General features: G+C 53.4%; 1 protein-coding gene across 1 annotated transcript in view; it reads right to left on the reverse strand.

Annotated features, from left to right (window-relative positions):
* Positions 1-1651: 1651 nt before the first annotated feature.
* Positions 1652-17755, reverse strand: part of SMARCC1 (SWI/SNF related, matrix associated, actin dependent regulator of chromatin subfamily c member 1) — a 61452-nt gene continuing 45348 nt past the window's right edge. Inside the window, 4 exon segments of the mRNA XM_053979272.1 lie at positions 1652-3314; positions 4833-4997; positions 8971-9229; positions 13820-13954. Of these exon segments, the coding sequence (XP_053835247.1) occupies positions 3229-3314; positions 4833-4997; positions 8971-9229; positions 13820-13954 (645 nt within the window). The 3' untranslated portion in view covers positions 1652-3228.

Genomic DNA, 17755 nt, shown 5'->3' on the forward strand with positions numbered 1-17755 from the left:
AGCTCAGAGCCCTGTCCTAACCCCCCTTCCAGCTGCTGCCCCCACACCAGGAAACAGAACAGCCATAAATTCACTCCCTAATCCCACTCCCATCTCCAGCAGCAGGAGCAGCCCCGGCCCCCACCCCATGCCCAGCCCAGCCATGGGGATCCAAACACTCCAGGATGGTTTGGGTTGGGTTGGGAGGACCTCAAAGCCCACCCAGTGCCACCCCTGCCATGGCAGGGACACTTCCCACTGTCCCAGGCTGCTCCAGGCCCAGTGTCCAACCTGGCCTTGGGCACTGCCAGGGATGCAGGGGCAGCCACAGATGCTCTGGGAATTCCATTCCAGCCAGGAATTCCCAATTCCCAATCTCCCATCCATCCCTGCCCTCTGGCAGTGGGAGCCATTCCCTGTGTCCTGTCCCTCCCTGCCTTGTCCCCAGTCCCTCTCCAGCTCTCCTGGAGCCCCTTCAGGCCCTGCAAGGAGCTCTGAGCTCTCCCTGGAGCTTCTCCTCTCCAGGGGAACATTCCCAGCTCTCCCAGCCTGGCTCCAGCCCTGCAGCAGCTCCAGGTCCTTGTGCTGCTGGCTCTGGGGCTGGTGGGGTCTCACCTGAGGGGCAGAAGGGCACAATCCCCCATTCCTGCTGCCCAGGCTGGGGATCAGCCCAGGCACAGGGGGGGTCTCTGGCCACTCCCTCACCCACCAGCATTCCCAAAATTGGGATCCCAAAGCCCATCCATTCTTCTCTCCCTCACTCCAGCTCTGCCCAGCCTGGCCTCGGTAGCTGCTGTGACCACGAAGATTTGAAGTCTGTAAAAAGAGAACTTCCAAAGCAGACATTTATGATTTACCACTTTCTGTGCATTCCTCAGGAAAATGATCTTCAGGATGAGGAGAAATGACCATTGCTGGGACAAGCCTTGCTGGAATGCAAAGATCCAAGAGCTCCTTCCCTTTTCTTCCTGCCCCCTGCAGGAGCAGCTCCAAGGAGCCCACAGAGGATGTTCAGCAGGAGACCCCAGCCCTGGAGACCCCCAGCCCATCCAAGGAGGAATTCCCAGTTGGGATTGTGGCTTTCATGGCATGTCCTGAACCCGGGGACACAGCTCTATCCCTGGGCTTCTCCTTCCTAGGGAATTAAGGACTGTGGGCATTACGGGATGCCCAGGAAGAGGTGCCACTTCTGAGGCAGAGGCTGCAGGAATGGCTGCAATAAAATCCAGACTGGATCCTGGTTTCAGCTTCATCAGCACCACAAACCCTGCTGGGCAGCCTGCAGAGCCCGGGGGGAGCGCAGGGGAGAGCGGGACGGGCAGCAGGATGGGAGAGCAGGGGGACAAGGCCTCCCCCAGCCCATCCTGGCACGTCAGAGCTGCCCTTCCAGCGTGATCCGAGCGGGGAGCAGGAGCCCAACAGCAGGGATGCAGTGAGGCTGCAGCACTGCTCTGCTGCAGCCATCCCTGAGCTCTGAAACCCTGACAGGGCCTGTGCCCCCAGCACACTCCCACTGTGGGAGGGTCTGAGCTTCCCCTGCGTCTCCCCCGAGCTCAGGTGTTGTGTTTGCTCCTCTGGAGTTCACACTCGGCCCCAAAACAGCCCCGGATCACAGAGACAATTCCCAGCTCTTCCCGCACACAAAGGCAAAGGAGACTTCACAAACTCCACAGGCTTTGTACAAAAACCGCTTTTTTTTGCTTTTATTTCACAAAATTGGGTGGCTGCTGCAGGAATCAAACCGGCCCTATACAGAGATCAGGTGAAAAAGTGGGCACAGGGATTATTTATACAGAAACAAAAGAGAGCCCAGGATCCAGGTCCTCGGCAGGACCAGCACTAGGACAGTAAAAAATAGTCTCCACCTGGATCCTGGGAATCGCTCACGCTAAAAACAACCTGAGGTTACTCTAAACTGGACTAAGGGCTGCACCAGAAATCCCACGCTCACCCCAAAGACCCTGGAGGGGAAGGAAGCCTTGGGAAGGGGAATGGGAAGGCCCCGGCCGCTCTCTGCGCGGAGTCGTGCTGGAAGACCTGGCAAATCCTTAATTTTTAAATGGTGGAAGCGGTTCTGGAGGTTCCAGAGATTTTGGGAGCCTCTCTCCAGCCCAACCTCAACTCCCACCTGGACAAAAGCCACCCCTGAAATCAAGGAGCAGCGTCCAGACCCTCAGCAGGGAAACCCCAAACGCTCCTGGGCCAGGATGAGGGCAGAGAACCCGAACCACGGGCAGAAAAGGACTTTTTGCAGGACTTTTCCCCAAGTTTTGGCAGCCTGGAGGTGTGCAGCAGCAGCTCTGGAGTGCTCCCAGATCTGCCTGCTGCAGCTGTTCCCCTCCCCACCCCTCCAGCTGCAGTGGGGGGTGACAGGAGCTGTCCCAGCTGCTGCCCCGGCCGTCCAGAGGTAGTTCTGGCATTCCCATCCCAGCCATCCCAACCCAATCCCAAATCCTAGCACTTCTTCGCTACCTACTTTTTTTTTTTTGTTTGTTTGTTTTCTTCATTTTAAAAAGTACAAAGTATATGCTCCAAAAAGAGGGACTAAAAATGGGGGGGTTATTCCTCAGTTGGCTACTGCACCGAACTACTCAGGGAAGGTCCAACTACCACCTCCAAAGGCAAAGGAAAGGTGAAAACCGGAGCAAGAGAACTCCTACCATTGAGTGGTTTTATTCCGATTGATTCGCTCCTGGTTTCATTCCCCTGGATCAATATTTCCTGTAATAAGTTAGAGGCAGCTCTGGCCACAGCCACCAGGAACCCCTGTGGGCACGGCTGCCCGTGCTGCAGCACGCCCTGCTTCTCCTGCTCTGCTCCCAGCTCTGGTTTGGCCTCTCCTCTCGGTGCTTTGCTCTGCCCAGAGAGCCTGGAACACCCAATCACCCCGGAGCGGGCACATCCTAAACTCAGCTCCTGCCCTAAAACCTGGCTTAAACGTTTCACCCTTCCAGGAAAAGCCCAGCACCAAGAGGAAGGAAACCAGCGTGGAGCTCTGCAAGGCAAGCAGGCCAAGGGGTAAAGGACTTCCCAGCAGCAACACGGAGGCACTCCTGGCATCCCTGCCTGCAGCCTTCCCAAGGGAATGCCGAGTTCTGCCGGGCTGCCGAGGGGAGCGGGGAACGCAAATCACACACCCGCGGCCGGGAGAGGAGGGGACGCCTCCCCAGGGAACAGAAGGGAACTGAGGAATTCTCTTTTGGTCACCACTGTGCTGCTGTGGGAGCTCCTTCCTCCTGCCTCGGCTGCTTAGGGAGCGGCTGAGGCCGGCGGGGCTCCGGCCGGCGGCGGGGTCACTCCTTCCGCGGGCGGCGGTGGCTGCGCCGGGCCGGGATCTGCGGGGACACAACGGGGACAGTGAGGGATGGGGGGCACAGGGGGGACAGGGGGGACAGTGAGGGACAGGGGGGACAGCACACAGAGAAGGGACACAACGCCCACGTGTCTCCAGGCCACGGGACAGTCTGTCCGAGGGGGATTCCTGCAGCCGGGAATGGCACCATGGTGGCTCCTGAAGCTCTGCTGCACCTTTAGTTTGCTTTTCCACAACCCAGCACCTTTTCCAGGTGAAAGAGGAAAACATTCCTGTATTTTTACGGACAAGATGCTGGGGATGCAGCTCAGCAGCTGGCAAATCTATGCCAAGCAACTTCCAGAGCTGGAATTGTCACCTCTCACCTCCCAGCTCTGTGCTCGAGCCCAAATTACAGCTCTTTTCTGTTTAAAACAGATGGAACAATAGGTTTGATATAAACAGAGGCTGCTCCTCCCTCTGAAGGATGGATGTAGGTTAAAGCAGAGGAATCCACGGATGCAGTGAGCAGGAGGGAATAAAGGAGGGATACAAAGGGCCAGCCTTGTGCCCAGAGAGGAGATGCTAATGGAACATGACTGACTTGTTTAGTAGGGGAGGAAAAAAAGGAGAAATTAAGAGAAGGGAAGAGAGCAAACAGGAATATAACCTGACACAAGACATTCCCAGTGGTAAAGGCTCGTGAAGAAGGATGGAGAAGTAAGTGAAGCTGGGGAGCAGAGGAACAGGAGCAGTGCCCAAACAGAAATAGCACAGGCGGAGTTCTCCCGCTGGGGCTGGGAACGCCCGTGAGTCACAGCTCGCAGCAGCTCCTGCTGCTGGAGCCAAAACCAAAAGGGCTTTTCCCAATTATTTCTTGGGAGAGGCACTACAAGTGATGACAATTCCTGCTCGTCCGGTGAGAACCACACCGAGCATTTTGGGGGTGAGGATTCCTGAGCAGCAGCTGGGCCAGGCTGCAATTAATAATGGCAAATTTATTGAGGAATTCCTGATGGAGAATTCCTCAGTCATTCCTCCCTGTGCCAGCTTGTCTTCTGCCTTCTGGGCTTGGCCACACTCTCACACTCATTCAAGCAACTCCCACACCATGGCTCCTGATCCAGCTGCTTTTTTGGCTGCCATAAATCAACCTCATTTTCAGAGGTACAGATTTTATAGTGGGAATGCTCTTTACGTGGTTTATCTTCTCCTTTTTCCTAATCAGGACTTCCTTGCTCCAATTCCAGGGTGCCAAGTTTTCAGTATGGAATTGCTGAACCAGATCCTACTCTGGCCTCCACTATTTAGAAATTACAGTTAATTCCTGACCCTCCACTGAAGTCAGCAGGGGAGGCTTTTGATCACCACCACCAAGCCTCTGTATCGTTATAAATAAAATAAGGGATGCTATAAATAAAAGAAAGGGCAATGTGCTGGGACACGCAGAGGGCCGAGGAGCACGTAAAGCCTCCAGCACAGCCCTGGCAGCACTCTGGGGCGGGCACAGATGCTGCAGGGCTCTCCGGGGCACAGGACTGTCCCAGAGGGGAGCACTTACACATTCCGTTGGGGGCGGCCAGTGGCACGCGCGGCCCCATCAGGCTCCCGGCCATGGGGGCCATCCCGGGCGGGGCGGCCCCGCCTGCGGGGTGGATGCTGGCAGACATCATCCGGCCTGGCATGGGCTGGCCTGGCAGCATGGAGCCAGGCCCTGGCAGCTGACCTGCAGAGGGGGAGAGACGCGGCCGTGAGGCGCCGGCACTGCTGCTGCGAGGGGCTGTGTGCCCGGCCCCGTGGCAGATGTGGTGCCAGCTGTGCTCCACGCCCCCAGGAAACGCCTCCTCACCCCCCCAGCACACCCCCAGGAAGGGCCAGGGGGCACCTGGAACCTCTTCACGAGGGAAAAGTGGGAGAGAGCACAGCCAAACCCAACGCTGGCACTGCAAGCAGAAGGGGCATCCATGGAATCTCAGCGCTGGGAAGGAAATGGAGCAACAAGGCATCAGAGGAAGAGCCTTGATGGAGAGGAGCAGCCACGAAGCCTCAGGTTTAAATTCAGTGGGACAACTGAAATCATACAGTTAAAACTGGGCTGCACAGGGATTCCTACTATGATTCCCTGTCTTGCTGTGAGGGAGGATTCCAAGGCTCTTCCTCACAAACCAGCTCTGTGGGAGACCTCCCTATTCCAGCTACAACACCCAGCCTTGGGCACCTCCAGCTCGGGGTTGATGCTTTAAAACCTCATTTGAGGGATGGTTTGGCATAATCCAATTCCATTTCCTTCGACACACTTCCATGGAGGGACAGTATTTTAATGAGACAGCAATGGAAACGGCTCCTTCCCCAAACCCCAGGCAAGGGGGAAGGACCTAAGAGCCAAAGGGGCTCCAGGAGAGCTGGAGAGGGACTTGGGACAGCACCCAGGGCATGGCTTCTCACTGCCAGAGGAATGGGATATTGGGAAAATCATCCAGCTCCAACCTCCCGTAGCAGAAGGAGAAGATATTCACAGCTACAAGGAGTGTCATTCACTGGCAAAATTAAGGTTCATCAGGGAGCAAAAATATAAAAACTGGAACAATACAGCTGTGTTTGAGAGGCCCAGGAAAGGTGGGAACTGAGAAATTCTCATTCATCCCTGAACACCACGGGCCTACGAGAGTCTCTCTCGCTAACGAAGTGATTAATATTAAAATCCCTCTTCTGAAACACCTGAAGCTGAATCAGACTTTACTACACACTGAGTAGCTTCACATGAAACTCCAGCACTGGGCAAGGATTGGATTCCTTCAGGGAGAGGCTGCCAAACCCACAGGGATATGAAGATTCAAGGATGTTTTATATGCAAATCAACCCCAGTTGAGCTAAACCTGAACAGAAACTAAATCTACTTTATAAAATGTCTTTTCTTCATAAATGCAAAGTGTGCCCCTGGATCCCTGGCAGTGCCCAAGGCCAGGCTGGACAGGGCTGGGAGCAGCCTAACAGGGGGAGGTGTCCTTGTCGTGGCAGGGCTGGCACTGGATGATGCTTAAGGTCTCTTCCAACCCAAATCAACTCCAAATCTCCCAGCAATGCTCAGTGGTAAGCTCCCTCCTCCCTGGGCCATGGAATGCCCTGAGCTTTTTTCCCTGTTAAACCTTGCAGGTTTAAAACCAAGTGGTTGAAGCTGAAGCTGTCCATAAGCTGAGAAGCTCCTCTGTGTGGGGCTTTGGACGCCCATTTTTTCCCTTCCTGACATGGGAATTTTTATCTCAAAATTAGCTTAGGGAGCTGGCAGAGGGACAAGGCCATCCCATCCCAGCTCCAAAACACCCAAGCTGAGAGCACCCAAGCGCTGACCCCATCCCAAGTGGGATTAACCAAGGGGAAATCACTGCTGCCACCACAGCAGAACCAAAGCCCTGCTTCTACAGAGATGGTTTGCCTTTTTTTTTTTTTTTTTTTTTTTCCAAGAGAAAGCGCTCCAAGACAGCGGCTCAAGCAGAAAATGTGGAAGTGTGACCTACATAGGGGGGAGAGCTTAGGAACAGCAGCTGCAGGAAGAGATCCAGCCCAAAGGTTCAACACAACGAGATTTAACTGACTGAAAACCCCTCACACGGAGGGGCTGGGCAGGTTCACCTTCCCCTGCTGCCAGTGCAGCTCCACATCCCAGGGAAACGGGGAGGAACTGCCTTTAGAGGCTCTCCAAGGTATTTATCGCCATTAAAAAGCCTCTCCCTCTATTAAATCAGCACTTGAGGAGCACTGGGCTGATAAGCAGCCAGAGGGGTTTTGTTTTGATGCACGAGGCTTGGAGCTGATCCAAATCCTCGGGCACCTCTCCCTGCCCAGCCTGTGCAGGGAAAACCTGTGGACACAGGCAGTGCTCCGTGCTGGAGTGGGCAGGATTTGGGAGGGCAGGGAGAGCTCTGGGGGTGAGCCCAGCTGACACCCTGCTCTGCTGCTGGAGGAGCTCTTTCCCAGCTCAGGAGAGGCAGAGAACAGCTCCAGGGAATGCCTGCTGGCATCCCAAGGTGTGCTCCTTCCCGCTGGGAACGGGTTTCACGGGCTCTGGGAATCCTGCAATGGTTTGGGGTGGAAGGGACCCTAAAGCTCATCTCATCCCACTCCTGCCATGGGCAGGGATGCTCCAACAGCAAATCCACCCTTCCCTCCTCCCTCCCAGCCAAGCAGTGTGAATAATTAACCACAACAACTCATTCAGCCTGGTGTCTCGGGGAAGGAGAGGCAGAATTTCCACTTCAGTGGCATGCAGCTGCTGTTTGTGCCCCTCACCTCCCGAGCCAGGCCGGCCCCGCTCCGGGCTCACCCTTCCCAGCCTCGGGGGAAGCACGGAGGGTGCACTGGCAGTGTCTGGGGAGCTGCTCTGCCCCCCTCCCAGAGGAAAAGATCCTCCAGCAAACGTGCCAGGGAGAGCTCAGCCCTGTGGAGGGGAGGGCACACGGTGCTGCTCGCTCCAGAGGAGCTGCTGTCCTGGGGAATTCTGAAATACAGCAGGTATTTACTCCTCCTAGTCACTGCTCCAGCCCCAAACACCTCTTGCCTGGGGCAGCTTTCCAACAGGCAAACTGCACCAGAGAGAGCCCAATGTGGTGTCAATGCTCCTGTGTCACCAGCAGCCCTCACAGCTCCAATCCCAAATTACACCCTGCTTACAAGGCCATGGATCAGCTCCAGCCCCGTTCACCACCCCCTGACTTGGATTTCCTTTCATCCCACTGCTCCCTGCACCTCCCCAGCAAGCTCTGCACATCTGATGGGCAATCAGGAAGCACTGACAGCTGTTAGGGAATATTCACCTAAAGGAAGGGAACTCAAAATCCTTTTCTGCACCCAAAAAGCCCCCTGGAATCATCACCAGTCCAATAAGGAAGCAAATAGCATCCAGCAACTTAATTTAAACCCACAAATAATTAAATGCTCAGCAGCTGGAAAACCCCAAGTGCCCTGCCAGCAGGAGAGGCTGGACTGGAGACTTCCAGGTGACCCCTCTGACCAACACGGTCCTGTGACCCTCCCCTGGCTCTGACACATCCAGGCAGGAGACAGGGACCTCTCACAGCCAGGCCTCCTGCCAAAGAAGGTCCTCAAGGAGCTTCCTGCCTCTGCTGCTCGTCCCAGTCCTTTCCCTTCATTTCTGTACATTTGGTGTGCCATGAACTGGAGAATTTGAGGAGTGATTGTTTTTGAAGGAGCATCCACTCAGATTACCCAGTATAAAAACTCTAAGGAAATACAAATAACCTAAAAACATCTGGAAGTGCTTGGGGCAGCTTCATATTTCACTTTACTTTAGAGCTTGAGTATCCCAGGCAGGGGACTCCCAGCCCTGCTGGACAATCTGCTCTGGGGCTGATGAGCCTCCCAGGGAAAAAAGTGTATTCCTGTGGCTGGAAGGCATTTCTCCTGCTGGTGCCCCCTGGTATCCCCCACTTCTGACTTCTGGGGCTCCCACCCTCCCTAAGACACCTCCTCCACACATCTGGAACGGGGCTGGAAGCTCCACAATGAAGCTGCAGAACGTGCAAAGCTCACCTTTCCAGCAAACTCTGTCTGACAGTGGCACCATTATAAACCAGTACCCCAGAGCACCCAGGGCCCCTTGGCCAGCCTCCCCTGGCAGCTCCTCTCCCTCTGGGCTCACTCCTCAGGGCTCAGGGCAGGAACTCCCTGCTCCCAGCTCTTACCTGGCTGAGGTGGGTGAGGAGGTGGCATCTGGTGGTGCATCATGGGGTAGGGCGGGGGCTGCTGGTGGGGCAGCAGCCCTGGGTGTGCTGGTGCCCCCAGGGGGGTGATGCCAGGCCCGCTGGGGTGCTGGTGGGGCTGCTGGGGGTTCTGGCTGTGCTGCTGCTCCATTTGCTGGCGAGCCCTTAACTCGGCGTACTTGAGCTGCTCCATGTGGAAGTTCTGCCTCTCCGTCAGCAGCTGCTGCCTCTGCTGCTCCAGCTGTGCCAGGACAGGACAAAGAGCAGGGGTGAGTTAGCAATGATGCATTTCCAACGTGCTCCTGCCTCTGCTGCTCCAGCTGTGCCAGGACAGGACAAAGAGCAGGGGTGAGTTAGCAATGATGCATTTCCAATGTGCTCCTGCCTCTGCTGCTCCAGGACAGGACAAAGAGCACAGGTGAGTGAGCAATGATGCATCTCAAATGTGCTCCTGCCTCTGCTGCTCCAGGACAGGACAAAGAGCACAGGTGAGTGAGCAATGATGCATTTCCAACGTGCTCCTGCCTCTGCTGCTCCAGGACAGGACAAAGAGCACAGGTGAGTGAGCAATGATGCATTTCCAATGTGCTCCTGCCTCTGCTGCTCCAGGACAGGACAAAGAGCACAGGTGAGTGAGCAATGATGCATTTCCAATGTGCTCCTGCCACTCAGTGGGCTGGCCTGGAAGAAGCCTCTCATCCCAACCCCACGGAACCCAAAAGGAACTGCTGTCCTGTGGATGTTTGCAGCAGGTTCTGGGAAAGGCTCTGCAGCTTCTTCTAGCTGGAACCCATGAACTCACCTTGTTCTGTCCTAAAACCTCTCAGCAACTCTCAGTTACTCACTGAGCTCTGCACTGAGGACTCAGCCCTAGCACAGCTCTGGAACAAACTGGGGGTTTTTCTCTCCATCTTCTGCTTGCTGGAACGAGGGAGAACAGGAATCCCAGGGGATTTTCTAGGTAAGCCTGAAGCAGAACGTGTGTGCAGCTGCAGGAGCTCAGGGATCACAGGCAGGATCCTCCTCCATCCTTTGAGGGCAGGAATTGGATGTCACAGCAGCCAGACACAGATTTGCACTATTAAGAGCTTTATGTAAAAAACCTCATGTCATTTAGGCCAATTAACATCAAATAGGCTACTTTGATTAATTATGAAGTCATGTGGAGAGCGAGACCTGAGCAACCTGGCCTAGGGAAGGTGCCCTGCCCTGGGTGGAACTGGATGATCCAGAAGATCCTTCCAACCCAAACCAGGCTGAGATTCCATGAAAAGACAAAAAAAGCTACAGAAAGCACCTCCTACCATTGGGCATTTGAGTGATGGATCAGGTCCTAGTGAAGGAAGTGATACTTGACTTATTTCAGGAATATTGACCCATTCCCACATTAGCACCGGACCGGGGCTTGCGTGACTCGTTTACAAATATTTCAGCAGTGTTTGAAGGTAGACTCCACAATTCAGCTGAAAAGCAGGTTGCCAAGGAGACTCTCACCTAGCAGGAGTTCTCCAAAAATCCCAAAGCTCCCTCAGTAGCCGGTGCTGGCAGGCTGGCTGCTGACAAGGCAGGGATGGGGAGGGCAAGGCAGCTCCACAGAGGCGGCATTGAGCAGCCCCAGATGGGCCGAGCTCATGAATTAAACATGATCCTGGCCGGGTGAGGCTGCTGCCGGCCACAATGGCATCATTCACGCTGCCCTGGCTCTTTTCTGCTCTGACACAGCTGAGGGAAGCACCCGATCAATCCACCCCACCGGGGAAATGGGGTGTGTGGGGAAACATTCCCGAGGGGGCAGACAGCTGGGAGAGGAATTCCTGCAAATGACCCCAAACAAAGGCTCAGGCAACACTTTTTTGTTCCTTTGAGACCCTTTTGTGGCCCTGCTTTTGCTCTCTTCGTGGCACCCCATCCCGTTACAGTTTAAAAGAGTCTTTACAAGGATGCCCAAACAGCAGCCAGTGCCTGAAAATTCACATTGGAGAACAAAAACCAGGGAAAACTTCCCTTCTACACAATCCCTATGCTTGGGATGAGGAAAGACAGTTGGGCAGAGGAAAAAGGCACAGAAAGACAAGTTATAACATGAGCTGGTGCTAAAGCTGAGCCCAGCTTAAGCTTGGGCTCTAGTGCAGACCCAAAGCCCTGCTCCTAGAGCAGACTCTGTCACCACCTCAGACACAACCCCAGCTGTCCCCCCAGCCTGGCATTAAAACAGCTTTTTCCAGGACCACATTTCCAGTGGGAACTCCATCAGCGACTTGCAGCTGCTCTCCCATCTCAGGCATTCCTGCAGCTGGAACGAGGCAGGAGCGAGGCTGAGAACCTTCACCGAGGTCAGCTCCTGCCACCAAACCACCCCAGAGCTCCTGGGCTGGGGGCTGGATGCCACCCAGGCCAGCCCCCTGCCAGGCCAGGGTCACCTGGGATGTGTCCAGCTGGGTTTGGGATGATTCCAGCCCCCCTGGGCAGCTGTGCCAGGGCTCTGCCCCTCCATGGAGAGAGGCTCTTCCTCCTGCTGAGCTGGAGCTGGTGTGCTTGGCTTTGTGGCCACTGCTCCTTGTCCTGGCACTGGGCAGAGTCTGGCAGCCTTCTCCTGGCACCCAGTTTGAGAGATTTGTGTGCCTTGATGGGATCCCCTCTGAGCCTTCCCTCCTCCAGGCTGAGCAGGCCCAGCTGCTGCAGTCTGTGCTCAGCAGAGATGCTCCAGAGCCCTGAACAGCTCTGTGGCCTCTGCTGGACCTCCTCCTGCAGAGTCTGCCCACAAGAGCCCACTCAGGAAACGAGCTGGAATTCAGGGAGGTGGTTCTGGGTGTCACACCTGACAATGCCCCAACATCCAACACCCCCTTCTGTGCTGCTGTGAAAGTGGTGCACCAGCAGGGGCAACTACAAGCACTTAATGTCCACTCATACAACAAAATCAGTGTGCTGCAGCTTCATCTCCAGCACAGAATTTCAGGGGGAATTTCCCCATGGAAAGGGTGCTCAGGCCTTGGCAGGGGCTGCCCAGGGAGGTTTGGAGTGCCCATCCCTGGAGGAGTCCAAGGAACACCTGCACATGGCACTCAGTGCTCTGGGCTGGGGATTGGGCACAGCTGGGACTCCATGGTCTGGGAGGGCTTTTCCAACCTCAGGGATTCAGGAATTCCTCCCTGAACAGAACCAGCAGAGCTTCAGGTGCCATTAGAAATTCTGGGTCGGCCAAGCTCCACCAAGAGCCCCTGGTTTCCCATACTGAGCACTGGCATTGCTGACACTGCTCAGCTCAAACACAAATAAATGTGTTTTGCCTGAAATGTAACAGCCTGCAGTCTGCAGCCCTGATTCCTGTCAACACTCAGAAGCCCTGCTCCTTCCCTGCAAGGAGAAGCCAGGGCAGCAGCAGTGACAGGCACAGTGTGCAGTGGCAGCAAGGAGGTTTTGCTGCTTTAATTATTCCACTAAATATCCACAATGACAGGTGAAAAGAGCGGATTTAACCACCAGGAAGCCAAGGGGAAAATCTGCATGCACATTTTTAAAAAGGGAAATGTCATATGCCTCAAAAGGGAGGAAAAAAACCTCCCTGTCACTAATGGAATATATCCCCCAAAGAAAGAATCTGCAGGGAACCTTTCCAAAAGAGTTGGGTCCATTTCCTGAGCTGCCAATCAAACACAGACTGAAACAGCAGAGAATGTGGAGCAATCCAGAAATTCCTGCTGACATCCTGCTCCAAGAGAAGTCCACGTCTTGTCAAACTCCATCAGTGTGATCAGGGGAACTCTGGATTGGAAAAGGTTCTCCATGGAAGGGGGGTCAGGCTCCCCAGGGATGTGGCCGTGGCATCAGGCCTGGCAGGGCTCAGGGAATGCCTGCATGATGCTCTTGGTCACATGGCTTAGTTCTGGGTGCTGTGAGGAGCAGGAGTTGGACCTGGTGCCCTTTCCAGCCTGAGACAGGGTTCCATGAATGCCAAAGGGGTGTAATTCCATTCAATTCACACAGAAGGGCAAATGCAGAAATCCCTGGAATTATGAATCAACATAATCCAGGTTGAATCTTCAACCCACCCATAGTGACTGTCTACTCACAACAACGAGGCAGCTACACAACACAAGAAAGAAATTAAGAACTGGGAATTCTGATAGAAATGAGATTTTGAGTCATCTTTCAAGCAGCTGCAGAGGAAACACTTCTCCAGTGCCTCTGGCACTACACGTGACACAACTGCTCGTAATTCCTGAGTAATCCAGGCCCAGACAGCTCCTCTCCATGTCCTGACCTCACTCCCTTCCCCTCTCCTGAAGCTGCTGCTGCCTTCCCACCTCAGGCAAATCCACCACCATCACCACAAAGTGAGGCTGCCACTCCTGAGCATTCCCCTTGCACCTCCACATCCCATTTCCAGTGCTTTCCCAAGAGCTGCTCCGAGTGCCCCCAAAAACCTGAACTGTCTCCTTGGAACCCCCTCTTCACTGGGGTCAGGGGGAAAGGCACACAGGGCTGGCTCCCTCCCCTAGGGAAGGGAGGGGTCCACCCCTTTCCCTCTTGCCAGGGAAAAGCTGCTCTTAGGTCAGACACAATCCGTGTGAAAAGGCCACACAAAGCTCAGTTCCAGTTCCTGCCTGGAGCAAGGATGGAGAGCAAATCCAGGATACCCCCAGTGTGCTGCTTATGGAATAGAGAAAGCACAGGACGGAGGAGGACAGGGCTCAAATCCTCTGTGGGAGGGAATTATGGATTGCAGCTGAAGGAGAAGGACACAAAGGAGAGGAGAGCAGCTGCTGGTTTTCCAGATGCTGGCCCACAGACCTTTGCAGAGAGAGATTTAATCCCAAATTCCACTTACTGCCTCTTTCTCCCGGTCCATGATGGTTTCCAGCTCCTCAAAGTGGCGAAGTTTTATCTCCAGCTTCTTCATCTGAGTCTCCACCAGAAGGGCCACCAGGGACTTGATCTTCCTCTCCTCCACAGCTGCCAGGTGCTGGGGATGAAACACAGAGGTTGCTCTGTGACACTGGGCACAGGAAGGGGCTTGGAGGGAGGGAACCATCCAGCTCCAGCCATCCTGTTCCACTTCTGGCAGGAAACAGGGAATTAGATTATAAATTTGTGCTGGGAACCAGAGGCCCTTGGAAGATTATTAAGGTTTTAATCAAATAAATAGGTGTGAAGGTTTCATACAAGAGGTGTGGAGGATGCTCAGAGCAATCGAGCACTGGGCACATGGAGCACTCCCAGTGGGAATGCAGATGAGGGAGAAGGAAGGGTCTGCTCAGTGGAGTCAGCTGAGGGGCACCCAAAAAGCTCCCAGCAGGACACACACAGGAGGCTGTGACCCAGAGTGACCCCAAACCAGGGAGATGGCACTGCTGTGTCTTTGCCATTAAAATAGATTTTCCTCAAGCAGAAGGCAAACTGACTTTTATAAGGATTAACTTCATGCCATTTATATCCACACATAAATAACCAGAGATCTGTGTATATATATTTGATACACGAGGCAGCCATGGAAGTGTTTCACACCCTCAGAGCGTGACAAGTGTGGTCATGATGCCTTTCCCTGTTTCTGTTAAAAACCTGCAGCTCGGCATGAGAACACCCTGAGAGTGCACCCTGCTTGGGGGCTCTGAGCTCCCAGATGTGTCCAAGGGAAAGGTGAGGGCTGAGGGCAAGAGGGAAACAAGGAAAAGCTGGAGCTCATCCAGCTCCAGCTGCAAGCAGACCCCTGCAGAGGGAGCTGGGCCCCAAACTGGCTCAGAACTGGGACAAACACAGAGCTGGAGCAAAGCAGCATGAAAAACCTCCCTGGAACCTTGAGCAGACTCTGAATTTCTCCAACCCATGTGATACTGTGCCATTCGACAGCGTTCAGCTCCCTGACCCAGTGAGGGAGGGCTCAGCAAATGTGGGTAAATGCACTCCTGACTCTCTACAGTGAATTTCAAATCAGGTCTGAGAGAACCAGAGTGACCCCAAGCTCATCCAACACCACATCCCAGAGAAATTCCAGCAGCTGTTCCAAAATTGACCAAAGTGCTGCACACAGAATAATGAAACAAAGCTGACAGAACAGGAAATTTCATGTCAAGTAACACTGTTTAGTAAAATAAACTTGTTTGTATGAAAATTCAGAGTGAGGGAATCACCTGGTGATACAGAGTGATCTACAAAACATTTCACTCTGCTTCACATGTGCAATTTTAAAAATGAAATGGGTGAACATCTGAGCAAAGCATGTGATTAGGTAAAGGACAGGTCTCAAAATACACTTTGGAAAGGAAATTATCCCTGAAGTTGTTCCTAGAGAGACTCAAAGAGGCTCAGCCTGGCATTACCCAGGGGGTTCCATGGGTAAAGGACAAGTCCCTGCAGCTGCAGCTGAGGAAAATCAGGAACACAAATTCAGAGGTAATTTGAAATGCCTGATAAACCCATCACTGCACCAGCCTCAAGTCATCAATGAGCAAGTGATCCTAAAGGGCTTTTCCAACCTAAATGATTCTATAAAAAAGAACCATGGAATGCATGAATGGTTTGGGTGGGAAGGGACCTCATAACCTACCCAGTGCCACCCCTGCCATGGCAGGGACACCTCCCACTGTCCCAGGCTGCTCCAAGTGTCCAGCCTGGCCTTGGGCACTGCCAGGGATCCAGGGGCAGCCCCAGCTGCTCTGGGCACCTGTGCCAGGGCCTCACCATGCTCATAGCCAGGAATTCCTAATTCCCAATCTCCCACCCATCCCTGCCCTGTGGGAGTGGGAACCACTCCCTGTGTCCTGTCCCTCCATCCCCTGTCCCCAGGCCAGCTCTGCTGGAGCCCTGCTGCACCACTGGGATCAGCAGCTTCTAGGAATGCTCTCTTCAGTCCCAGCCACCTCAACCAGGAATTTGGGGAGGTCATGAGCTCAGTGCTTGGCAGGATGTCAAGCTGGGACCAGAACAGTTCTGGGAAGGGGCAGTGATGGATCAGGAGCAGCAGTTCTGCAGCTCAGTCCCAGCTGGAGCAGAGCAGGAGCCATCAGGGATACTTTTGCACAGACAGGAAAAACCAGCTCACACTGGGTGTCCATTGAGAGGAAAATGAGCAGAAGGTACTTAAATTCTAATGGTGTTTGTTCAGACACCAGAACCTGTGAAAACACATTTCAGTTGTTGGTCCGTATGAATTGCAGAGTCTCACCCTGAACATTCATGTTCATCATTTCCCAAACAGCACAACTCAACTTTTGGAAGCCACTGATGCAAGAAGAAAAGAAGAAAAGAAGAAAAGAAGAAAAGAAGAAGAAAAAGGGAAAAAAGGAAAAAAAACCCAAACAAACAAAACCCCCACTTCAATTCAATCCCTTGTCTTTAACCCCCATCTTCACTCAGAATCCAAGTGCAATATTGCTCTGATATAAAATCCTAAGGAAAACAGCTTTTCACATGACCAGGCCTAGAGTTTATGATGAAGAGTTTAATTACTCCCTCAGACAAGACACAGACCACCCAAAGCTCTGATATTGTCTGGCTTTTTAAGGGAGTGGGAAGAGAAATCCCTGCTGAACCTGAATGCTACTCTGAAGTGTCAGCCTCCTAATTACAATACATTATTCCCTGAAATGGAAAGCTGAAGCTCTTCCAGAACATTATTCCTGCCATAATGAAAAGTGCCACCAGCCAGGTCCCTGCTCCCTCCAACTCCTTATCTGCAGGGGAAGGGAGCAGCAGCTCCTCTTCACTTGGAGCAAGTGGCCTTCCATAAAACACAGATCAAATCTCACGTCTCCTCATACAGATCCAGGTTTTCCCAACTTGGCTGAGGATATCTGTGAGTCTGATGAACTGAGAGCCACTCTGGGCTCTGCACTTCCCCAAAATACTGAACCTCAGCTTTGCCTGCAGTTTGGGATTTTAATGGACAGGGAGCTGTCTGCCATGTGGGATTTTACAGCCTGCTTTGAAAGGTAAGAACTAAAACATTCTCCATCTCCTGGGCTCAAAAGGAGGGACTGCAAGGACCCACTGTCCTCACTCTGGGGGATGCAGCTGGGGAAAAGTCTGAAGTTAAAGAGCCAAAGATCAGAGTGAAAACGTTAACAGAACACACACCACCTCCTTCTATCCATGGAAATCCATCAGCAATAAACACCCAAGCCTTGCTCTTGGTTTCTATAAAGCAGGTGGACGTGGAATGTGGTACTGAATCCAAGAGCTATTAAAAAACCCGAATTAAAACTTGAATCCAGAGAAATTTGTAAAGAAAAAACAGATTTGAAAAAGATAACTCTAAAAGCAACGAAAGCAGTGTGGTTCCTGCAAAAAGGAAAGGCAAGACAACGTGCAATTAGTAATTAGAGGGTAAAGAAAAGCTGATTCAACACAGCTCATTAGAGACCACACACAAACAGGAGTTTAAGGGGACACACCAAGGTGCTTTTAACAGAACTGGGAACAAAAGACAAGAGCATTAAGGTGTCTGTGGAAGCTGCAGGGCCAGGACTGAACATCCCTCTGGGTGTGCCCCACCCGGAGCCCAGGGCTTGGTGTGGAGCCCTGGGGCAGCAGGAGAGGACACCAGAGGGTTTGTGCCCCTCAGCACCACAGCCAGACCCCCCAGCAGCCAAAAGCCTTGCCAAGAAGTCCCACACACTTCGGGGCTATTCCTGAGGGATGTTCATGCAGCCCATAATCGCCCAAGGAGCTGCTTAATTAAAACTGCTCATTATCTCCCCCAGGGGCTCAGGCAGGAGAAATTAAGGCAGCTCTTGAGCTCTGTGAGGTGTCAGGGGTCACAGGGTGA

The sequence above is a fragment of the Vidua macroura genome, chromosome 1 (genome assembly GCF_024509145.1).
Source record: "Vidua macroura isolate BioBank_ID:100142 chromosome 1, ASM2450914v1, whole genome shotgun sequence".
NCBI classification, from domain to species: Eukaryota; Metazoa; Chordata; class Aves; order Passeriformes; family Viduidae; genus Vidua; species Vidua macroura.